General features: G+C 40.6%; 1 protein-coding gene across 1 annotated transcript; it reads left to right on the top strand.

Moving 5' to 3' along the window:
- The first annotated feature begins 22,605 nt into the window (after positions 1-22,605).
- LOC131679376 (uncharacterized) lies at positions 22,606-24,938 on the top strand. The gene is made up of 6 exons (XM_058960088.1): positions 22,606-22,726; positions 22,879-23,287; positions 23,379-23,859; positions 23,904-24,069; positions 24,146-24,690; positions 24,741-24,938. Exons 1-6 carry the CDS (start codon positions 22,606-22,608, stop codon positions 24,936-24,938), a joined length of 1,920 nt encoding a protein of 639 aa, XP_058816071.1.
- The last annotated feature ends 714 nt before the right edge of the window (positions 24,939-25,652 follow it).

Genomic DNA, 25,652 nt, shown 5'->3' with positions numbered 1-25,652 from the left:
GGCGGGGGAACCCTTGGGAGACTAGAGATTTGGTTTACGCGTCTGGGCACTGCGAACGGCGAATTTGGCTCGCGTGCGGGCCGTTTTTTTGACAATAGGGACAATAATTTGTCGGGAACCCTCGAAGACCACAAGTGCTGCAGAAAAGTGTACGTGGTAATCTGCACATAGCTACATGGTGTCCAATTCTTCCACAGTTGTAGCAAGTATTGGGTGGTGGGGGCGAGTGCGCGGTAATTAAATCTTCCAAAGTAATTTGGGGGCGAGACTGACATGCAGATGACATCGCAGTCTGTTCCCGGGCGGTGGGATTACGCGACGAGCCTTGATTCGTCGACACATTGTGAGAGAGCTCATTACTTTTTGGGGGAGGTTGGTTTGCCCGCGACTGATTGTTTTGAGGATTGGTGGATGTGTTAGAAACATTCCTATTCGGTTGCGAAACCGTAGCGATTGGCTCACTGTGCTGAGATTGTGGTTGCTTGTTTGCCTTCTTTTTGGGATTGGACTCTGTCCCTTGGACGGCCTGAATAGTCTTCTCGGTACCGAAGACCTTGTTGTACGCCGAGAAATTCAGCGCGTCCAGTTTCTGACCGGCGGCGACCAGTGTTTCCAAATCTATAATGGGGATGAATGTCATTTGCCGTTTATAATCAACCCGCATATTTTGCTGAAGTATTTGAACTTTCTCGTGTTCGGGAATTTGCACACTCATCGTGCGAAAAAGTTTCTCTAGCTCAAAGTAGTATTCATGGAAGGATTCGTGTTTTTGTTGCCTCCGCTGATAAATTTTCATTTTTATCAGGGCGTCAAGATCAGGGTGCATATAGGTTCGTCTCAACTCGAAGACAAGATGCTGCCAATTCAGCAATCTGCCTGTGGTTCGCTGAGTCATATACCACTTAAGGGCTGATCCCGCAAACAAATGTACTGCCGACTCAAACAGTTCCACATCTGACACGTGCTCAGCTTGGGATAAAACCTGAATCAGTTCCAAAAACTCATTCAGCTTCAAACCTTGGTCATCACCGCTATATTTTGTGATGTTCCATTTAGATACCGGCAAACAGTGGCGGTTCTGAATAGGGATAGAATATGCATTTGCGGACGTACGGTTCGGTATAGGAAGTGGGTTATTGCCAGGGAGGGAATGAACGGAGTATGTGGCATTTTGAATCGGAATTGTTGGACGAATTTCTGAAGGAATCTGGTTAATATTTTGAAATCTAGGGTAATTTGAAGAGGAAATAAAAGGATTCTGGCGGATTAGGGATGTAAAACTAGCAGGAGAGGAATCAGGAAAATTAGGATTGCGGTACGATTGGCTATTTGACGGCATGGCAAAGTCAAAAAAGGTTTGCGTCCCGGCATCTTTTACTTCCCTGCGTCGTGCTAACTCGTGTTCCAAATCTACTATTCTTGCCTGCAATGAGTGGATCCATTCAAGGTCAGCCTGCGATAAAACTGACTGCCTAGGGTTGTTAATTATTTCCTGATCTTCGTTTTCTGCTTCCTGATTTATTTCATCTTCGTCTGGCGTATGTTCCTCCGAATCATCGTTATCCTGATTATTCTGATTGGGAATTGTTAAATTACCGAAAATTGGGTCAATGGTTTCCACTAATTCAACCAGTGTATTTTGTAAAAAACTATGCAAATTGGGCGAGCCACGTGCGTTAGACAAAACGGTCACTATGCGCACGCCCACATGCAACATCCTCGCATAATACGCCATCTTTGCGTCGTCATTCTCTTCTTGCCCCAAAGCCTTTTTCAAGTCCGAATATTTTTGAGTACATACAGTAATCTCTTTGCCTGAATCGATTGACACGTGGAGCGAACGTTTTTCAGTCGAATTCTCCCTCTCAGCTTTTAGCTGATCCCTTAACCATCTCCGTTTGCGTGTTCGATCAAAACTTTCCCCTATGATGACAGACCGAACTATCAGTTCATGGTCAAGCTCATCATCCGAAAGAAATTCAACTTTCAAATCAGAATACCACTTTACTAACAACTCACTGGCTTGATCAAATGTAAAGCGTGAAGCAGCCATTTTTAATTAAACTATAAGTTAACGACCAAACACTTAAATATACTCCTAGAAATGATAATTTAAATAAACTTAGTAACAACACAAAAAAGTAGAAAAATACAATTAAATCCAATTTAATTCAATCATTTTAGAACCACCCTATTTTTAATAAAGGAAATCAATCAGTATTTCTGCTCTACATCTGCAATGTACGGCGTATGATTTGCAGGTTTTTTCATCACTCGCAAGAATCCGCATTAAAACGGTTCGAAGTTTTACTCTCGGACTGCTTTTTGGACAACACATCGACCTAATGACCAAACGTTAATGAAAATTACGCGAGTAATTGAATTTCCCCGGGAGACACAACGAAAAAGGGGTTTGCTTCTGGTCTTGGAAGCAAAGCACTTTTTCTTAATATTTTTTTGCGTTGGGCGCCAATTGTTACAATTCACTTTTTACTACACGAGGTGGCCGTACCACCTTAGTCACCGGCTAGGGTCATTTTCTTATTGTCTCCAGAGGAAATTTACACGTGGGAGAACTTTCAACCCTTCAAATACCAAAGGTCACTGAGCGGAAGTCGAACTGAGCGGAAACAAGCAAATGGACTCACTTAACAAAAAAATAGACGACACAGCTAAATTACACTTAAAGACCAGACATTTTTATTTAATTTTAATTTAGTTTCACTTTTTGTTGGGGTAGGGAATAATTTTAAAACAAAAAGGGATAATTTTACTTGCGCATTTTATTTTGCTGACATCTTCCTTGTTGGGCACCGCGTGGTGCTTCGTTGCGGCCGTGTAACTCGTTGGTCGACATGCAGCAATCCAGGGGAGGTGCGGGGCGATCAACGGCGGGCCTGCCGGAGAGGGTGCAGTCAGTGCCTGGCGATGACGATGATGATGAGGGGTCTTCGTTAGCAGCAATTCGGCCGTTTTTTTTATACGAAGGCCGGCTTTACACAAAGCGACCCGGGGAGTGACACTACGCGCACTGTTTGTATAGGAGTTCAACAAAGTCGAGCGAGTTGTTTCTTCACAACGGTTAACTACCAAACCCTTTAGGTACTAGGGTTGTAATGGCGTACACAATAGCGTATAACTTGCCCGCTTAGGGCTTTTCTTCACGGACCGGTCTTCCACACAATACTGGCTACCGAACGAAACTCGCGGGCACGTTTGACGTGTGACCGCTTGTGCTGGTACTTACTCCACCGGGTTCAATTAACTATCAGAGACCGGATCTTGCTATTCTGGACCCTTTTATCCTCTCCTTGTCCGGTTTCCAAACAGTTTCCCTCCGGGCCCTGCCTCCGATCACCCGCATCAAACCGCCCCGCATTCGATGACGATGACATTATCATGATGACAGTATGATGATGACGGCAGACGTTATGATGATGACAACAGACGTTTACATTTATCGTTTAGGGTTGGCGTCGTAATATAATTTTTTTGAATTCAAATTTTTATAGCGAATGACAAATATTTTAATACATGTAACTTGTTTCCCAGTTTTACATAATATTTTAATAGAATAACAAGAGATAGTATGATATAATAATTAAGTATAATATAAATTGAGATTGTATATACAAAATGAGTAATTCAATAAATATAATAAATAGTAATGAACGAATAAATAACAAATAGATAAATAAATAAATAAATAAATAAATAAATAAATAACAAAATCTAACTTTGACACCAACCAGGACTACTAAGCAAAACTTAAACGAAACTCAAACATGAAAACATGGAGTGATAACCGACGTGACGTTTATGTTTTACTTAGACATTTACTAACAATATTTTTACCGGTGTACACAAAGAACAGGCCTCGTCAAACACGTAACGGGGACCGTGCGCTGTTATTTATGTACACGCAAAACAAAAAATGACAATAAATATGGTAATGTAATTTTAGCTGACTCAGTGACCAAGGGTAGGATTGTGACCGTCCTAGTAAAAGGTCACAAAGTGAGTCTTTTATCGTAAATCAAACCCAAGTATTTAACTTGATCTGTCCACGTTAAATCAAACCATTAAATTTAATAATATGGTTATTATTTGATTTAAGAGAAGAAGCTCATGAAGAAACACAATCAATTGTGTTTTTGCCGCATTAGTGGAGATTTTCCATTTTTTCAGGTAATCATTGAAAATATTCAAGCTTCGTTGCAGTCGACTGCAGATAATACGAAGACTCCTCCCAGTGGCTGAGATGCTAGTATCATCACAGAAAAGTGACATTTTACAGCCTGTAGGTAGATTTGGAAGATCAGAGGTAAAAATATTGTATAGGATTGGTGCGACGCTTAATCCTTGAGGGACGCCTGCTTTAACGGGTAGCTTATTAGATTTACAATTCTGATAAGAAACCTGTAGGGTACGGTTAGTAAGATAATTTTTAATTATCTTTATTATGTAAATTGGAAAATTGAAATCCCACATTTTGGCAATTAAACCTTTGCGCCAAACACTGTCGAAAGCTTTTTCGTAGTCTAAAAGAGCAACTCCAGTGGAATAGCCCTCTGAGATATTTGCTTTTATCATGTTAGTTACTCTCACAAGTTGATGAGTAGTTGAATGTCCAATACGAAATCCAAACTGCTCAGGAAGAAAAATAGAATTCTCATTGATTTGTGACATCATTCTAGTTAGGATGGTTTTTTCAAATAATTTACTAATAGAAGAGAGTAAACTAATTGGTCGATAGCTAGATGCTTCTGCTGGGTTTTTTTATGCTTCAAAATAGGAATAATCTTGGCATTTTTCCATCTTTCAGGGTAGTATGCTAATTCAAAACATTTGTTGAATATTTTGACCAAGTATCTCATGGTGATTTCTGGAAGGTTTTTAAGAAGAATGTTGAAAATTCCATCATAACCTGGAGCTTTCATATTTTTTAACTTTTTCATGATGGATTTGATCACATCATAGTTTATTTCAACAATATCGTCTAGAGACAATACTTGATTTGAAACGTTTTCATATTTTTGTAAGAGTTCGGTTTCAATAGGACTCACAATGTTAAGATTAAAAATATGGACGCTTTCAAACTGCTGAGCAAGTTTTTGAGCTTTTTCTTCGTTTGTAAGAAGTATGTGGTCACCTTCCTTCAAAGCTGGAATGGGTTTCTGAGGTTTCTTAAGAACCTTAGAAAGTTTCCAGAAAGGTTTGGAATTGGGCCTCAACCTCTTTCGAGAAATTTTCATTTCTTAAGAGTGTGAATCTATGCTTAATTTCTTTTTGTAGATACTGATAGATACATTTCATAGCAGGATCACGAGAACGTTGATATTGACGTCTTCGAACATTCTTCAAGCGAATCAGAAGTTGAAGATCGTCGTCAATAATAGGAGTATTAAATTGTTTCTGTATTGTTGGTACTGATAAATTTCTAGCATCAATGCTTTGAGCATTATTCCAGGTTTGGCGTTAAAATCACCGATTATGAAGAATTTCGACCGATTTCTTGTAAGTTTTTGTAAGTCTCCTTTCAAGAAATTAATTTGCTCGCCAGTGCACTGAAAAGGCAAGTAGGCAGCAGCAAAAAAAATTATAACAAGATCAGTTTCAACTACGATACCCAAACTCTCGATCACCTTGGTGTCAAGAGACGGCGTAACGGAATGTTTGATCCTGCGATTAACCGCTATTACGATTCCTGCGCCGAATCCAACAATTCGATCGAATCAATGAATAACAAAATTAGAGTTACTCTTCAATTTAATATTTGGTTTTAAAAAAGTTTCGGTCACAACGGCGATATGCACATAATGTATCCTCAAGAAGTTGAAAAAATCGTCTTCGCACGTTTTTAATGAACGAGCATTCGAATTTAATAAATTTAAATGATTATTTAAAGTCATTGTTAAACTTTAATTTCATTACAATCTTGTTAGCAAATTCCCAACCCGCTTGAAAAGCTTCAAACATGGAGGTAGAATTTAACATGGCAATCATCATAGGTAACATTGAGTCCTACAGGTATTTTAATTTTTCTTTCGTTACGCCACCTAGATCCATTGGACTAAAGGAAGCGTTGGGTGCAAACGAGATTGAGGGCGTGGTAGTTGTAGCCGTTATTTTGACCTTGTTACCTGCCACTGAAGCATAAGATGGCACACCATTGCAGGATGGTGTGACGGAGGTAGAAGAAGTTGTTAATCTATTTTGAATCGGATTAACACGTTTGGACGTGTTTTCTTGAAGTGTACCTGAAGAAGTAGGTACATTTTTTATTTGTTGTTTTTGTTGTCTAGAACGAGAATTTATATTTTTTTCTCGAACAGGACAACCCCAGAAATTCGATTTATGATTTTCGCTACAATTTGAAACTTTTTGTGGTTTTTTTCACCGGACAAGTATCTTTCGTGTGCGATTTATCACCACAGATCATACATTTGGAATCCAAATGACAATTTTTTGTGCCGTGCCCAAAGCCTTGTCATCTACGACACTGGGTCAGATTTTGAAATCTGCCCCCATGTCGTCTATAATCTTCCCAATTTACTCGCACGTGGAACATAAACGTGCTTTTTCAAATACTTTCAAATTATTAACCTCATTACGTTTAAAATGAATTAAATAAAGCTCCTGGATAATTCCAGAGCGTACTGGCGTGTCACCGCCGGTAGCCTTTCTCTTCATAAGAATAACTTGTGAAGGAGAAAAGCCAAGTAAATTTTTCAATTCGTTGGATATTTCATCCAAACTTTGACCTTGAGGTAGCCCTTTCAAGACAACCTTGAACGGTCTATCTGTCTTGAAATCATATGAATAAAATTTATATAACTTCTCCGTAAGATACTGGAGTAGTCTTTTGTGGCCAATCAATTCCTCCGCTGTAACTCGACATTCTCCTCTTCGGCCAATCTGAAAAGAGACTTTTACGTCCGGAAGGAACGTCGAAAGCTCAGTTCGAAAGGCTTTGAAGTCGGAGATCATCACTGTTATAGGCGGAGGTGATTGCGTTTTCTTCTCATTGGCATTATGCGCAATGCGAGGAAATTTAGAAATTTCATCAGCTTCATATTCGGATAAAACATCGAAAGAGTTGCTGCAGTCAATTGAATTTTCGGGTGGAGAAGATACTCTTTTCCGTTTAGCTTTATTTTTTGGCACACGGCCTTTCTGGGAGGACCCAGGCATGTTGGAAGAATTAAATATTTCTTTAGGCTGAATTGTTCTTGAAAAATGTTTTAGTCTTGAAAAAGACTGATTGAGTAGAAAAAGCAGGTAGTCTTGAAAAAGACTAATTGTCGAAAAAATATAGGTAGTCTTGAGAAAGACTGTTGCTGTTGGAAAACTCTAGGTAAACCAGGAGCTATCAAGATTTGTGACCGGTTCGAACGAAGGTTCAAGCCGGTATGAAAAGGAAATCTTTTATTTTAGCCACCCTTCAGTTAATTGAAAAAAGTGGAATAAAAATGTTATAAGAAAAAAAGTTGCATTTTTTTCCTTTAATTTTCATATTTTGAATGTTTTTGACATATGAAAATGAAATGGATGATTTTCGCATTTACGTAGTAAAAACCACCTTTCATTCTTAAAGGAATTTCACAAAAAAAAAATTAAGGTCAAAATACCAGTACTTCTATACAGTAGCGTATATATTCCAATACAGTGAAATGAAAACATATTGTATTTCATCAATAAGAACGACGCCATATTTGACGAAAAAAATAGCTCTATACATTACATCTAATCAGGAGTCCGGTCTCAACCGGTACAGAATTATTGAACATCAGAAAAACTGCAAAAAATGTATGATTTGTAGCATACAACAGAAATGATTTTTAAAAATAGAGGATTTTACGGACAAAATTTCCCAAAACTCTAACTTCCGCATTCTTCAATAAACGGATGTATTCTCATTCAAAAACTAAGATTGCTCCCTTTAAAAATGTATGAAGTGTAATTTTCTAAAGGCTAGTTCAAAAGTTTTAGCATTTAATGTATTTTCCTCTAATATTTTCCCAAAGAGCCAATGGCAAAAAGTTCAATTGAAGTGAACGGGAATCAAACTATGTGGTATTTGGCAAAAAAGCTTCAAAAACGCTACAAAATAGTCTTAACTGAAAAATATTAGGACTTAATTTGGTAGAAAATTATAGTAAATTTGAATTTGAAAAAAAGCTATTTAGCATGCTTTTTGAGAAAGAGTCCAATAAAATTGAGTGCAGAAAAATTCATATTGAATTTACACAGCAATCAAAAAAGATAGAAATACGATGTTGATGAACAAATGATAGAATAATCATCCTAATTTAGACCTCCCTTATTTTGGACGCTTTCATACATTTGTATCCCTTACTGCCAATTACTCCAAATTCGTTTGGTTCGATCAAGATAATTATATTCTTTGGGTTATGTTTAGGTCCCAGCATAATTAGTCTCTAATTCCTTTAAATTTGATATTGATATCGAAAACGATTCATAATTCCCCGATTTCCAACAGAAATTGGATTTAAGAGTACAAATTTATTGTTTTTAAATGATCTAATAATTTTGTCTCTATTAGGATCTTGCATTTTATGTATTTGAAATGGTTAATTTGTGGAGTTTTTCTTAGAAGTATAAAATAACTAGTCCAAAATATGTCGTAAAAATAGTGGCATCAAAATATTTCGGACACAACTAAATTTTCTTTCGTAATTATTCATCAATTATTTTTTGCCGTGCGGTTACGGTAAAAGCTCTTTCCCGCACCGCATCTGCGGGAAAAAGTGTCTCACCGCACCGCAGATTTTGCGGTGCGGGTGCGGTAAATACCGCGCGGTTGCGGTAATTACCGCAACCGCGACGAACCCTATGCATAGCACGAACACCTTCACAAATCGTAGATGAAGTTTCAGAAATGAGAATATCCATTGTCAAATTTGTTTTCGCCACGATCCGCAAAAACGTGATCACTTGACTAATATAGTTTTTGCCAAATAAATTTAATAGTGCACATTGTTTCAAACGAGGCAAGAAAAACTAGAAGGGGCAGCCCCATGGGGTTGCACGAACTGTAGACATAGGACTATACTACTTAATGTAAAATATTTATTTTCTTAGTACATTTAAAGTAATAATAAATTAAATATATTCCTCACGTACAGTTTAATCACAACCAATCAGCTTCGAATGTTACATATTGAACCAAACCTTCTTGGTTATCAGGTCATTTCATTTGTAGCAGGTGATCGAATCCGATTAAACTTATTTGAGAAGATCTAAAGAAAGAAGACAGAAAACCGTGACCGAACTAATGTCTGCAACTAAATCTTTATAGCACAAGATCAGCTTTTAAAAATTGTAAAAATCAAATTTTAGACAATATAATCACATTTCATGTATAGACCAAGTTTTTTAGTTGTATTTTGTCGTTATTGTAACTTTCCTAAAGTACGCATACAAATGTAGCGAATGCAGTGGTCTTAATCATATATCGAAACTATACATAACTATACATATAAAAATATACAAGAATCGAAAACAATTTTATAAATGGACTTAGACTTGTAGCGTGTACCTATTAGCAGAATCAAAATAGGATAGGCTGAGTGAAAATGAATCACGTGAAGTGGAAATGAATCAATGAATTGTTCGAACTTTCGTTGTGTTTTCCATCGATCCGCGTTAATTTGATGCTAAGAAAGTTTTCGTCTTTAAGCAACGAAAGCACAGATTGCTATCATGCAGGCTACGCTAACAAACAGGGATGCCACATTGAAATCAGTGTTTTGGTCAAAAATATCTTTTTACCAACAGGAAAAATATGAAAATAAAAATATGTGATAAATTTCCGAAAAATCTTTGAAAAATCACAATATTTTCAAAAATCTGCGAATCTTTCATCAAATGCCAAAAATCTGCCATCCATAAAAAAGGATCTGTGATCAAAAAATGTGAAAAAAAAATCTGTGACATTACAGATTACATCTGTGAATATGGTAACACTTACATTCGCCATAAACGTTGAACTAAAGCGCACAAAGCAAAATTAATCGACGCTGATGATGATGGGTAGAGCGAAAGACACAACTAGTACCACGACACTACGTTAACCGTGTTTGCAAATGGAGCTGGAATGTACAAGCGATTTTGTGTATGAATAGTTGTGTTCGAGATTGTACATAAAAGTGTGCTGAAATCGAGCACAACACAAAAGAAAGCATAGTCTTTGAACGGATAAGCTCAGCCGCATGTTGGACCGCCTTGGTCAGCGTACCTCCACAGCCAGTGTAACGGACTTCTAACTCAGCTACACTGGCTGTGAAAACACACAGTGCTGTGATCTGCTCCGCCTTCCGTTCAACACGCAACTGAGCTTGTCCGGCCAAACCCGTTCTTTAAATAGTCGATGATGACGTCATTCATAGAAGCGTAGCGCGCTAGGTACACAAATCTGTCGTGCCGGACTTGGGAAGCGCTATCTTCTGTGTGTAAATGGGCGATATTTGGCTAGGTTGTACATTATTCAAATTTTTAGTGTCATGATACCAAAATCTTTGGGTTTATCTATTGGAATCTATTCTTGAAAGTATTTTGTACAAAAAAATTGAAAATTTGTCGTGAGATGGCTGAATTATATGCGTTTAAAATTGGACAAGTTTTTGTTACATACCATTTTTGTGGAATTTGAAAGTGCACCCCCATATCGAAAACAAAGACGTAGTCCTACGTCAAAACCACACCCGATCAAACTGCTGCTGGGAGAGTAAGTTCTAGTTTCAAAATTTTCAGTTTTATATTATAGAACTATTAAAATTATGAATCTAGAACTGAACCACTCCCGAACCTGTCCATATATCGTTACTTGACTCGAAATTGTTTTCCCCAATCTGTCGAACCTGAGTGTATGTGCTGAATACTCTTTAAAACTTTAAAAATTAAAAACAGTTCCAAACGTATTTAAAATGAAGCAACAATGAAAACTGCAGCGTATTCCAGTAATACAGCGCACAACGAAATTGCTCGAAATCATCAATCAAAAGGCTCTGCTGGGGATGTGATTTTTCCGTTCCAATTTCACTTTGAAACTCCTATATAAAATACTACCCTGCTGAACATGCCCTAAGGAATTCAATCGATATAAAATAATAATGTAAACCATTGATAAAAAGCAATAAGTCTTGGTCACATGGCATTACTTTTAGGTTGACTACTTAGAATAGTTAAGGATCTAAAAGATTATCTCGAAACTTTTTGAAAACGAATTAAAAGTACTCTACCATAACTCAGTTTTCTCGCTTAGCCAAATTTTCAACCAAACCCCTACCTTTCTTTAGACGCAAATACAGTTGAGTCCACCTGTGCTTTAGAAATAACTACAGAAGCATGTTGGCAGATGTCTTAGCGATAAAAAAAAGTTTCACATGTGTACCTACGAACCGCCGAAAACATTATCAATCTTACGCATATCCAAGCATAACAATTTTTTTCAAACGCAAACTCTCAAGGCGCACATGCACGTCGCACCCTGCAGCATTGAAATCAATCCAAAACCACCCCACCCACTCGCTTTGCAAATAATCCTGTCACTCGAAAAATTCGTACACGCTTAGACTGTCTGCGTCACCGCTATCGAAATCCCATAACCTCTACCGTTTATTGTATCATCCAGATGCTATAGCCATGATGTTGCTCGTTTGGCATAAAAGCAACAACTGATTCAAACCGATGGCGGTACCTTTCCTGTTTGATTGAGTCACTTATGTGCTTCCTATTGACGGCTCAACAGGAACCTTTCGCTTTTTTGTTAACCTTTCAATTCAACCAATTTTCAATAAACTACTTTATTGCACAGATATTAAATTTTTGACAATATTCAAGTTAGGCGTTTCTGAATTGGCTCGTGCATCAATGATTAAAATCCATCTAATAATAGCGAAGTCATAAGCGTGCAAATCTTTCATATTTTCGTTACATAGGCGATGTTGAAGATTTTACAATGACATCTAGCCTCCAATGTTGCCGTAGAGTAGGCCGGTGGCGTACAGCAGCCCCCGATGACGGTAGTTGAGAACCTCTGCACTATACCATATATTAGGATACGAATCGCTTTTTCGTACTTTCCCATACACCACTTTGGGCTTCGATTCGCAACAGACCTAGTATCCGAACCTTCAGTCTGGCATATTTTGGCTTCAATTACACCTCCCAAAATGCAGCAGGTGTGCTGAGCTGTTGACCGTCCGCGGTCATTTTATAGCTGAGTTAGCAGACAATTGGTAAAAATTGACGGCCACCAATCATCGGTGTTCATAATTGCTTCCCAGTATCGATGATCATTGTCGATAAGGGCCACTTTTCCGATTATATTGTATGCGTCTTTATTTGCATAATTTCAAATCATCAGCGCAAACAGTGGAATCCCAGCCTGGGAAGTTTGCTGTTTTGCCTGGAACAAGGGCTGTTTGCAGATTGCTGCTACACTTAGAATTATAGTCATTAGGAATCAAAATAGAATTAAAATAATTTAATCCACCGTGTCCATAAATCACACGTATGAAAAAACAAAGAGATATTCATACTTATCCTGAAAATGATAAACGAAAGCACTCCGAAATTAACCGACCCGGTATTCCGAGTGACCAGCAGCCCTTTTCCAGCAAAACAGCTTTAGTTTAGGCACTCTGCCTGTTTAGACGAGAAACTACCATAGATATGTATAAATACTCCGCACATTTATTTGTACTGCTGGTGAATAAATAGTGAGCATCAGCCGGTGTTAGATGGTGGACTATCTCCCAGAAGACCCTCGCAACGGTTCCCCCACCACGTCGCGAGCAGCCAGCCAGCCGGACGGTTCGGTTGGAGGGTGCACAATAAACACGCTCAGCTTACATGCCGTCGAGTCAACAGCTAGCTTATGCTAGACCGAGACTCGCTGGTTACTATACCTACCTACCTACCTATTGGTACATGGTGGCTAGCTAGTTGGACGAATTTCGGATTGCGTGTGACTCGCGGTCGTTTTTGCTCCATCCGAACTCCCATGCCATAGAAAGAGATCCTAAGCGCAAGCCAGCTCAGTCAGCAGTTCCGGACAGGATCTGTAAAATGCTTTTAGTTTTATAAATACAATTAAAATGTAATTAAATTTTAATGGTTTGGTAATTATTTCGTTTATTTCATAGTAAAAGCAGATGCGGTTCACTCTCCATAGGTAGGTATGGTCGCTTTTGTCCGCACGAGGCAGTTCTGGTGAAATGTGACCCAGTTGGCACGGTGGTGTACTACTTTCTAAGAACTGGTTCTGTGAAGGGGGCACTAAATCAGGGGACAAATGGAATTTATTCTAGTACGGAATTCGCACTTGAGTAACATCGAATACAAATTTGTTTCGCCAATTAGTTGGAAGTGAATTGAATGCTTCGATTTGACATATTATCGGACTTTATATTTTTGTAGAGGTGACTTTCTGTGTGATTGATATGTATTAACCTTCTTTCGGTGTTGGGGTCAATATGATCCAAAATGAACTTTTAAAATGCGACAACATTTTAAGTTTTGCACCGAGAAGTTTGGAGTTTCTTGACTTTTCCTCAATGATTTTCAAAAGAGTTCAACATTTTTGGAAATTTCTGAAGGGCAGTACAAAAAAGTTATGAATAAGGTGTTAGCGAATTCTCTTGACTCCGCTTTCGACCTCAGTTTTAAGAAACATTTTCAGTCATATGTCAATATATATGAACTTGTACCCAAATTGTATGTTAGAGTTTCAATTTTCGGATTTACTAGGTTTTTTGGCGTATTTCGGATTTACTAGGTCCCCCGGACACGGTTCGAGGGTGCCCGGAGATTGCCATTACTATCCTAAATTGACTTCAGAGGGTTCGCATATAAGATTTAATCATGTACGGGCTATAATAATACCACAATTAAAGCTAGACGTTGAAAAAATTAAAAAATACCCTAAAAGAATCTCGGACAGACCGCACGAAATTTCCGTATAAATCCGGAACCGGTTATCTGGCATGACCAACGCATATAGTTTAAGAAACTTGAATGAATTCCCGATCGTTTGCAAGTGGTTTGGTTGAAATCTGTTGACAATTAGCGAATTAAGCACCTAAATTGATGAGTGAAAATTATCACGAGGATGTAAAGGTTAAAAAGGGCATAATCACACGAATTAACTGTTTATGTTGGAACAAAATTTCAAATATCTCGAAAACTATCGCATTTTGGCAGATTTTTGTTAAATGCATTTTGATTTAAAACGATACTTAGAATTATATTCTGTAATAAAATTACAGTATTTATGTCCAGCAAAATATCTTGGTTTTATCTGCGCCTTATTTTTTAGATGATGATGATGATGATGATCCCACCTCATACCCCCACAAAGGTGTGAGCTGAACGATTTATCTAGAAGATAATTAATATTTTAAATCATGACAAGACCAGTTAACAAAAAAAACGGACTGGTTCAATTTACAGACATAGCCTTTCCTTCAAAAGAACGTAACCAGATATATTTCGAATATTCCATCAACAACCAGGGTCCATCAAGAAAATTTCCATTCCGGGAAGATACTTGATAGAATCGGGAATTGAACTTCCATTTCTGATAATTCTCTGTAAGACTCCTCCCGCCTGACCAAGACATCGGTACTACCACCTGCTAAGGTGAGAAGTGACGAGCCTAGTGGCAGTGCAGAGTCTAATCGAGTTATATCATCCACATCAGGCCCCTTTATTGAAAGTTGCGTACCACTAACCCAAGGCAATCCAGGGATATTCCTTTCCGGGAATACCCTGGATTGATCAGGAATTGAACCCGATATCTTGTTTTATCAGAAGAAGTCACCAAGCCCCCCACTCAACGAACCAACTCCGTTATTGCCGTTATGGCAGCAAAAACCGAGATTAACTCTATTGTCGAGCAAAGCCAGCAAAGCAACTCCATCATCAAATCAGACCCTGATCACAACACAAGTCTAAAAGCTTCAATACAACCCGATGAGCTCTTAGTACTGGTCACCATGTTCGATTTCAATTTAGTCTCTATCTGCTTATCGCGCGCGTGGCTCAGACTTTTGTAGACATCTCATTATTTTTAAAAACTATAATAATCAATTAACAAAAATCCATCATCATCATAGCGAATATAATAACTTAGTGTGACTAAATGCAAATAATAGAAGAGAAAAAAAATACAATCTTCGTGGTATTACTTAGTTATTCAAATAACTCCAAAATATAAAAATTCAAAAAATCTGTCTACAAAGCAGATTTTACGTGTGAAATACATAGTGTTTTGAACTCCGCTAATGTTGCCGCACGTTTAATATGTCTAGGCATCGAATTGAAAAAAATTATTCCTTTGTACAACAAGGAGTTCTGTGATCTACTAAATAAAAAGTTAGGTGTTCTTGCATCAGACGCGTTTCTAGTGTTGTATCTATGCACATCACTTCCTCTTTCAATTCGATCACACAAATATCGAGGCAGCATTCCATTAATAATTTTAAAAATGAACACCATTGTTAAGTAATAAATTCTTTGCTTCACAGAGAGCCATTGTAATGCGCTTAGCATGAAACTAGAGGAAGTGTATCTGTTACATTTTAAAATTAATCGCATGATTCTATTTTGCAATCGCTGTAACCTCAATATTTGTGTTTGATTGGCAAGAAACAAAATGGATGGGCAGAAGTCGATATGTGGTGAAACAATAGATTTATATAATAAAATTTTACTACTAATTGTTAAATCATTTTTCAGACGACACAATATACCATACTTTTTAGCAATCTTTTTGATGACATTGTCGATGTGAGACTTAAAGGTTAACTTATCATCAATGATTATTCCAAGATATTTTAATTCACTAACGCGATCAATAGTCTCACCATTTATTTCAACGTTAACGTCAGGCCTAGTATTAGCCGAAGAGATAATCATATATTTAGTTTTAGCAACATTTAACTTTAATTGTTTAAATTTTAACCAACGAGCAAGGGAATGCAAATCTTCGTTCAAATGCGCCACGGCTTCATCTATATCCTTAGCTGCAATGAACAGAACAGTGTCGTCAGCAAACAAATTTAAGTCACAAAATCGTAAAACTCGCCTCATGTCATTTATATACATAATAAATAAAATAGGACCTAAGACACTACCTTGCGGCACCCTAAGAGGATTGCCGAGAGGACTAGATACAAAATCGTTGAAACTAGTTTTCTGAGTTCTATCACATAAATAGTTTTCAAAACACTTATGTGCTATCCCTCCGATACCAAATCGTTTTCAAAAGTAACGGTCTCGAAATTGTCTCAAAAGCACGTTTCAGATCCAAAAATACAGCAAAAATAGTCTCTTTAACCTCGATTTTCTCTTTCCATTTTGCTAACACTAGATTCAAAGCGGTTTCGCAAGAGTGTCCCTCTCGGTATCCGATTGCTCCGGAATTAGCAAATTATTATTATTCAAATAACTCTTCAGCTGGCCCTTAACAACAAGTTCTAAAATTTTCTCTAATGTGTGCAACATGTTAATGGGGCGGTACTCTTCGGCTTTATCCGTCCCACTAACTTTGGGAATAGGAATCACAAGTGATTCTTTCCAAACTGTCGGCACGTGCCCAGTTTGTAGCGATTCATTTACAAGATCCAGCAGATCGTGTCCGATGATATGAAAGCAATCCTGTATCACTTTTGCGTTGACATTATCGATACCAGCCGATTTTTCCAAAGAAAAACAAATATCCTTCAACTGTTCAAAAGTGATTGAGTGAAATCCGTCAAATCTACAGTTAATATTAATCGGCTGTGTTATTTCCACAGGTTCACTGACCAGCTCAATACTTTGATTGATCAGTTGCACACTGTTAACGAAATAACTGTTCAATTTTTCAGCTATTATTTGCTCAGATTGTTCTTCTACCCCGTTAAAAGTTATGGACTGCGAGGAACTAGGTTTAGGTTTAATTAAATTCTTTAGGATTTTCCATAACTCTTGGTTGTTGTTTTGATGTTGATCGATCTTCCTTTGAATGTACTCACATTTGGTCTTTTTCAAAGCTCGTGAACAAATATTTCGTGCGTGTGTGTACCCATTCCAAAGACGTTCATTATTAGCTCTGCAAAATTTCTTGTACTTTTTATCCCTTTTACGTTTTAAGCGCAAAAGATCTAAAGAGTACCAGCTGTTCGAGTTATTTAAATTAAAATACTTTTGAGAAACTAAACTATTTGTACACTCTTTTAACACATTAGTTAGAACAGCTGCCTTGTTATCCAAATTTCCATTCAATTCCGTAAAATCCAGGCTTCTCGAAACCATTTGAGACATGGCTTGTTTCGAATATCTTTTCCAGCACTTAATTTTAACTTTATCCTCCTCACGGTTTGGTTCACTCTCCAGCAAAATTGAAATTGTCTCATGATCTGAAATTTTACAATCGGCCTCTACATACGAATAAACCCCATCAAAATTGGAATACACGTGATCTATCAATGTTCTACTGTGTCTGGAAATTCTTGTAAACTCTCTAACCGTTTGCTTGAAATTGAAAAACTCAGCCAACTGCTTCAACTGATTCGAATTTTGATCGTCGAGCCAATCAATATTGAAATCGCCCGAAATTACATTAAGTTTGCTTAAATCAACGAAATTCTCCCACCAGTTTTCTAAAATTTCTAAAAATCGTCGATCGCTAGAACTAGGAGAATGGTATACTACTGCAAAGTTTCCCATCTGCATGCATCTTTCAACTGATATACCCAAGAACCAATTATTATCAACTGCTTCGTTTAGAGCTAAAAATTTGCCGAAGACATCATCTCAAAATAATCACTTGAAAGAAAATGAATACAAATATCTCACTTATAGGGGGATTAATTTGTGAAAACACAATATCAAAAGAAAGAGCATATTATATATTATAACCAATAATTTATCCGAAGGTGTTATTGACAAAAACTTGTGTGTGTATCTACGTTGTCAATTTCGGCAGTAATTTCAAAAAAACTGCAAAAAATGCCATTCTAGACATTCAAACATCCATATCCTAGAAACTAAACATCAGAATCAAAAACAGATTAATAGCGTTCTGTCTGGCTGTGAGGCTTTTCATTTGCAATTGGTTTGGATAAGATCGGTTCAGCCATTGCCGAGAAACACGAATGAGAGTTTGTTCGTTACATACACACACAGACACACACACAGACATTGTCCCAAATCGCCGAGCTGAGTCGATTGGTATATAAGAGCTGAACCCTAACATTTAATTTTGAATTTGTTGTAAAATTAAAAGTATGATAGAGCTTACATGTTCTAAAATCTGTCGTTCTACAACATCACTGAAGGTCATATGGCTCTATCCAACTTCTAGTCTAGTCTAGTGGATATTAAAGTTTGTCGTAATATGGTATTTTAACAATCATTAAAGCAAACAGACCAACTATACAGCGTGCAAAATGAAGATGATTCAAAATTATACGACAATCAAATTATTCATTTAATGAATGATTTAATCAATGAATTATTTTAAACCTGGAATAAGGAAGAACTGTAGACAATCGTACCGACCGTTTCAATTTGATGGGAGTTTGATAAATCGTTGGGAGCGGTATGAGCACAAAACCTTCTTGATAAAAAGACACATGTTCTCGCTTCTAGCTCTTTCTCCAGTAAAGAAGGAATCGTCTGTAAAGTTGTCGGAATTGGCCGATGAATTTGACCGTCATGTTCAGCTGTTAGATAAACTTGAGAATGCAGTTGAACACTGGAACTCGTTCCTCGTCGTGCGCTTGAGTAGTTGCTTGGACCCCGTGTCGCTGCGCGAATGGGAGACTCAAGTTACTGAAGTTGACAAAACAACATATAAGGCACTTATTTATTTATTAACAGATTAAGGCCCAAGTGGCCTGTGCCGTATACAAAAGATTCCTCCATTCCACTCGGTCCATGGCCGCGCGTCGCCAGCCACGCAGTCTGCGAAGGGTCCGCAAATCGTCTTCCACCTGGTCGATTCCATCGTGCTCGCTGCGCGCCACGTCTTCTTGTACCGGTCGGATTGCAATTGAGAACCGTTTTCACCGGGCTATTGTCCGACATTCTGGTTACGTGCCCGGCCCACCGTAGTCGTCCGATTTTCGCGGTATGACAGATGGGTGGCTCCCCCAACAGCTGATGCAACCCATGGTTCATTCGCCGTCTCCATGTGCCGTCTTCCATCTGCACTCCACCGTAGATGGTACGCAGCACTTTCCGTTCGAAGACACCAAGTGCGCATTGGTCCTCCACGAGCATGGTCCAGGTCTCGTGCCCGTAGAGAACTACCGGTCTAATCAGCGTCTTGTAGATGGTCAACTTCGTACGACGGCGAACTCTGTTCGACCGAAGTGTCTTGCGGAGGCCAAAGTAGGCACGATTTCCTGCCACGATGCGTCTACGAATCTCTCTGCTGGTATCATTGTCGGCGGTCACCAGTGAGCCCAAGTACACGAACTCTTCAACCACCTCGATTTCGTCGCCACCGATGCAAACTCGAGGCGGGCGGTTCTCATTCTCTTCTCGTGAACCTCTTCCTATCATGTACTTTGTCTTCGACGTGTTGATGGCAAGTCCGACGCGCTTGGCTTCTCTTTTCAGTCTGATGTATTCTTCCTCCATCTTCTCAAAGTTTCGTGCAATAATATCAACGTCATCGGCGAAGCCAAGTAGCTGAACGGACTTTGTGAAAATCGTACCACTCGTGTCGATTCCTGCTCTTCTTATTACACCTTCCAGCGCGATGTTGAATAACAGACACCTTGCCGTAACCCTCTGCGTGATTCGAAGGGACTCGAGAGCGTCCCTGAGGCACGTACTACGCACATCACCCGATCCATCGTCGCCTTCACTAATCGCGTCAGTTTGTCCGGGAATCCGTACTCGTGCATAATCTGCCATAGCTGATCTCGATCGATAGTGTCGTATGCGGCTTTGAAGTCGATGAACAAATGATGTGTGGGCACATTGTACTCGCGGCATTTCTGCAGTACTTGACGAAGAGCGAACACCTGGTCCGTGGTAGATCGTTCGCTCATGAAACCCGCCTGGTACTGCCCCACGAACTCTCTTGCAATTGGTGATAGTCGACGGCATAGTATTTGGGAGAGTACCTTGTAGGCGGCGTTCAGCAGGGTGATTGCTCGGTAATTACAGCAATCCAGCTTGTCGCCCTTTTTGTAGATAGGACACACGACACCTTCCATCCACTCCTCCGGTAAAATCTCCTCCTCCCAAATCTTGGTAATCACCCAGTGCAGCGCTTTAGCCAGTGGCTCGCCACCGTGTTTTAGTAGCTCGCTTGGTATTTGGTCAACCCCAGCGGCTTTATTATTTTTGAGCATTATTTTATAAGGCACTGCTTGAGTTTGTACACAAAAGATCCCGAATTCTACAAACGTTATTGCTCTCCCAAACTGGCTATACCCAAACCGAATCGAAACCCTCAAAGCCTCGTCTCGCTACCGCCCACGTTGCTTCAGATAATGTGCCTAAGTGTCCCAGTTGCAAGCAGGCACATTTGCTGTTCCAGTGCGACCAGTTTCGCGCGTTGCCACCACAGCAGCGTTTTGAGTTCGTGAAGAAACATAGACTTTGCATAAATTGCCTCAAGGACACTCATCTTGCAAAGGATTGCTCCAGTGGTTCCTGTAAGAGCTGCGCCAAGAAGCATCATTCCCTGCTGCATTTGCAACCTGTTTCGGCGCCCACGGCGGCTGGAAATTCGGCAGCAGGAACTAATTCATTATCTGGAGCATTCCATTCGCATCTCGAATCGTCGGTCGGTCACACCCCTCCGGTTGGGTTTTCGGTTGGCTCACCACTTGTCGCTCCGTCGTCGTCGTCGTACACGCATTCATTTCCGATCGGTATAGCTCCCTCGTCGCCGGTAAATTCGTTCGGTATCATCAATCCGCCTCCTGGCCCCTCCTGTAAAAGTGCAGAAGTGAACACACAAGTGAGAAATAATCTAGTGATGTTGTCAACGGCAGTTATCAAGGTTAAGGATGCAGACGATAAATATCAGTTCGCTAGAGCTCTACTGGACAGTGGTTCTCAGCCCAGTTTCATCACCGAAGCGCTTTGTCAGAAGCTTCGACTGAAGCGCATCAAGTTAAACTCGCCTGTCAGTGGGATCGGACAATCTACCCTCACCGTGCACCACGGTGTGATGTTATCGCTCGCCTCTCGTTTCGGGGAATTCAAATACAACCTGGATTGCCTAGTGCTACCAAAGCTTACCGTCTCGCTACCCAGCCAACATATTGACGTTTCGCGTTGGAGAATTCCACGTAATCTCCCGCTCGCCGATCCGCAGTTCAACGTCAGCCATGGGGTTGACATCATTATTGGTGCTGAGCTGTTCTTCAATTTGCTTGACAATCAGCAACTTTCGTTAGCGGCTGGCTACCCGATTCTACAGAAGACTGTGCTAGGATACATCGTCTGTGGAAAAGTTGCCGAGCCAGTCTCGGAACCAACAGTCACTCAATGCAGCCATGTCTGCGCAGAAGATCCGCTAGATTCTCAGCTCGAGCGTTTCTGGGAGATTGAAAACTTCGATGACGGTAAGGCTTTCACTTCTGATGAACAATTCTGTGAAGATCATTTCACCGATACCGTTTCTCGTGATCAAGAAGGACGGTATATGGTTCGTCTTCCGATGCGGCAGGAGATGCTTTCAATGTTGGGAGACTCGTACACACCAGTATTGCGGCGATTTTTGTCGATGGAGAAGAAATTTGTTGCCGATGAAGGTCTTCGCCAAGAATATAAACAGTTCATGCAAGAATACGACAGGTTGGGCCATATGGAGGTGTTGTCGCGCGCGTCGTGTAGCCCACAGTTTTTCCTACCCCACCATGCCATCCACCGTCCAGAAAGCTCAACCACAAAGATTCGAGTAGTGTTCGATGGATCTTCTCGTGGTTCAACCCAGCTTTCACTCAACGATGTTCTCTATGCGGGACCAACAGTACAGCCAGCCCTGTACTCTACTGTCATCAATTTTCGGCTGCCTCGTTTCGCCATTACTGCCGATGTGGAGAAGATGTTCAGACAGATTTTGGTCCACCCCGAGGATCGTCGCTACCAACAAATTCTATGGCGGAATGATCCATCAGAACCCATTCGGTGAACTAGCTGCGAACCGTTACTTACGGTCTAGCTAGTTCACCGTATCATGCTACGCGAATTCTAAACCAACTAGCTACAGATGAGGGAGAACGCTTCCCACTAGCGGTTCCGATCATTCAGAAAGGGACATATGTCGACGATGTCCTTTCCGGACATGATGATCATCAAATAGCCAGATATTCGTGCAAACAGTTGATGGAAATGTTGCAAACCGTTGGTTTCGTACTCAGGAAGTGGGCTCCCAACGATCCTTCTATTTTCGTAGACGTTCCTCCCGAGTTGTGGGACTCTTCCCCAGAATTGGAAATCGATCGGTCGTCCGCTGTAAAGATACTTGGACTGTTATGGTTTCCCCAGCCGGATACTTTTAAATTAAAAATTCCCACATTATAAGAACTGGGAGTCGTCTCAAAACGAATCGTCGTATCGGAAATGGCTCGTTTATTCGATCCACTTGATCTACTTGGCCCGGTGGTAATGAACGCTAAAATGTTCGTGCAACAACTATGGGTGGAGAACTTGCCGTGGGATAATGAATTGTCGGAGGAGCGAAGTTTGTGGTGGAAGAAATATCGCACGAATATTCATCATCTGTAGAAATCCCTCGAAGACTGCTTGTCAATGCCAGTCGTCAATACTCTCTGCACTGTTTTTGTGACGCATCTAAACGAGGCTATGGATGTTGTGTCTACGTAATCTCACCAGGTGATACCGGTATGCTCCACTCCCGACTGTCCACATCAAAATCTCGTGTCGCTCCATTGCGAGGCCAGACGATTCCAAGATTGGAGCTCAGCGCCGCGCTCTTGGGAAGCCAGTTGATGGACAACCTACAAAGGATGACCGAACTCAAGGGTCCAGTTACATTCTGGACAGATTCAACGATAGTGCTTCACTGGATCAAGTCTCAATCTAGTTCGTGGAAAGTCTTCGTCTCAAATCGAGCGGCGGAAGTTCAACGGTTGACTAAAGGATCACAGTGGAGACACGTTCCAACCGAAATGAACCCTGCAGATAGGATTTCTCGGGGCTCACTTCCAAGTGATCTGCTAGACGACAAATTGTGGTGGCATGGGCCGAGTTTCGTCACGACTCCCGTTGAGCAATGGCCACAGTGCGTGGTTTCGCTGCCACGTTATCCAAGAAGAATCTCGAACCGTCGTCTCTCTTCATGTCAGCCATGCTGATTCAACATTCTGCGACAGATTTTCGGATCTCGCCAAGTTGATTCGGACAGTAGCCTACTGTTACCGTTTCTACAACAACTGCAAATTACCGATCAGTGAGAGGATTACTGGATCTTTGGTTTCTAGCAACTGCCAGTTCGCTCTGAAGATACTCGTTCGCCTAGCACAGGCTACCGCATTCCCAGCTGAAGTGCGATTGTATCAAAACAACCAACGATGTGTAGTGAACTCGAAGGAACTTGGCTCGAAATCACTCCTTAGGAACTTGAACTGTTTGATGGATGATTTCGTTTTGCTTAGATTGGACGGTCGATTGAGATACAAAACCGCACCCTTCGACACTCGTTTTCCGATGATACTCCCAGCGGACCACAAGCTGACCTGGTTGATTGCTCGATCACTCCACGTTCAGACACTGCATGCTGGTCCTACGCTGCTACTCGCTACTATTCGCCAACGGTTCTGGCCGCTCCGGGGTCGTCATCTCGCTCGCAGGGTGGTACGTAATTGTATCACTTGTTACCGGTGCAATCCTCGATGTAGCAACCAGCAAATGGCACCACTTCCATCAGTACGTGTTACACCTGCTCGAGCATTCGCATACTCTGGGATGGATTACTGTGGGCCGTTTCTCGTTCGTCCGTTGGTTGGAAGGGGAGCATCGGTGAAGATATACGTCGCGCTTTTCGTGTGTCTAGTGGTGAAGGCCGTACATCTCGAGGTCGTCGCAGACCTAACGTCGGTCGCGTGTATTAACGCCGTGTAACGCTTCGTGGCACGCCCAGGCCAAATGTTCGAATTACACTGCGACAATGCGACTGCTTTCGTCGGGGCAGATCGCGAGTTGAAGGCTGCGCGTCAAGCCTTTCGCGAACAGTTTCGGAGCAAGCAATGGGACGAATATTGCACAACTAGCGGAATCACGTTTCGCTTCATACCAGCTCGGTCGCCCCACTTCGGTGGGCTATGGGAGGCTGGTATCAAGTCCTTCAAGTACCACTTTCGCCGCATCATGGGCTGCAAGGCGTTCGACATGGACCAACTGCTAACCGTCGTAGCCCAAATCGAATCCGTTCTCAACTCCCGTCCCTTAGCTCCACTGTCCGACTCCCCAGACGACACATCCGCTCTGACCCCAGGTCATTTCCTAATCGGAGAACCACTCTTTTCCATTCAAGAGCCAGACCTCTGCGACTTGGACACCAAACGCCTGTCACGTTTGCAGGATATGAAACGATCCGCGCAGGATCTGTGGCGACGGTGGTCCAGGGACTACTTGAGCCAGTTGCAGCAACGTTCAAAATGGAAGAAAGAAACTGCAGACGTGGAGGTGGGTCAATTGGTACTGATGAAGCAGGACAACACCCCATCCCTACAGAGTGGCCTTTAGGTCGTATCACCGAAACGATCGTTGGGCCAGACGGTCATGTTCGCGTGGTGGTCGTAAAAACGGCTGCAGGAACGTACAAACGGGCAGTCACCGAAATTGCAGTGCTTTCCATCGACGGAGAAAATTCTCAGTTGGCAGTTGAAACGGACAGTTTCAACGGGGGCCGGCATGTTGGCGATTCTATCTAAGCAACCTGAAAAAAGGGATACTTACCTGCACAAAATACTTACCGTTTATAATAAAATTTAATTCGATAACACACTCTATTATACCATTACCACACTTATCATACTTACCTCGAAACGCAAACGCAATCACTCAACATCCGCTCAATCAACACACATACACACATGTATAGCATTGTGTCATTCGTGGAATACGATTGTTTTTCTAACGTACGGGGTTTACCTTTAGGTGGCTTTTTCCACTTTTAGGCAATTTTCAACACGATTTTTATTATACGACAGACCGCATCAGAAGGTCGTATGGCTTTATCTAACATGATTAAAAAGGTAATTGTTTGATCTTGGTAAAATTAGAGCCACCGTAAATGTTGTTTTAATAAAAAGAATGGGCTCACAGACTACGAAAATTTTGCCAAAAGACATATGAAGTCTAAGTGGTTTAGTTTTAGAAAAATCTCAAAATTCCTGCTAAATTTGCATTCTGGACCACTGTGCACTGTGCGACATGGCACGACATAAGTCTCCGAATAAAGCGGGAAACGTGCCGTTTAAGGCAATTTATTCTCATTGCTGATTCCTGAAGAGCAATTCATATTTCCAATCCCAAACAGAGACAAACTCTCTGTACAGTATTCGAAATACTGATAATGAATAAGATGGCATTTTCATAACTTGCAACCTTCGGCAGCATATTTGATTATGTGTGCGAAAATTCGT

The sequence above is a fragment of the Topomyia yanbarensis genome, chromosome 2 (genome assembly GCF_030247195.1).
Source record: "Topomyia yanbarensis strain Yona2022 chromosome 2, ASM3024719v1, whole genome shotgun sequence".
In the NCBI taxonomy this organism is placed as follows: Eukaryota; Metazoa; Arthropoda; class Insecta; order Diptera; family Culicidae; genus Topomyia; species Topomyia yanbarensis.
Note: the sequence above shows the minus strand (reverse complement) of the source record. Positions and strands in the feature narration are given on the sequence as shown.

Excerpts from the sequence above, each read along its gene's own strand:
- LOC131679376 (XM_058960088.1), top strand. The coding sequence starts at position 22,606 with ATGGCTCGTTTATTCGATCCACTTGATCTACTTGGCCCGGTGGTAATG. Across the intron at positions 22,727-22,878 it reads TGAATTGTCGGAGGAGCGAA|GTGATACCGGTATGCTCCAC; the intron begins GTTTGTGGTGGA and ends TAATCTCACCAG. Across the intron at positions 24,070-24,145 it reads TGTGTCTAGTGGTGAAGGCC|GCCAAATGTTCGAATTACAC; the intron begins GTACATCTCGAG and ends TGGCACGCCCAG.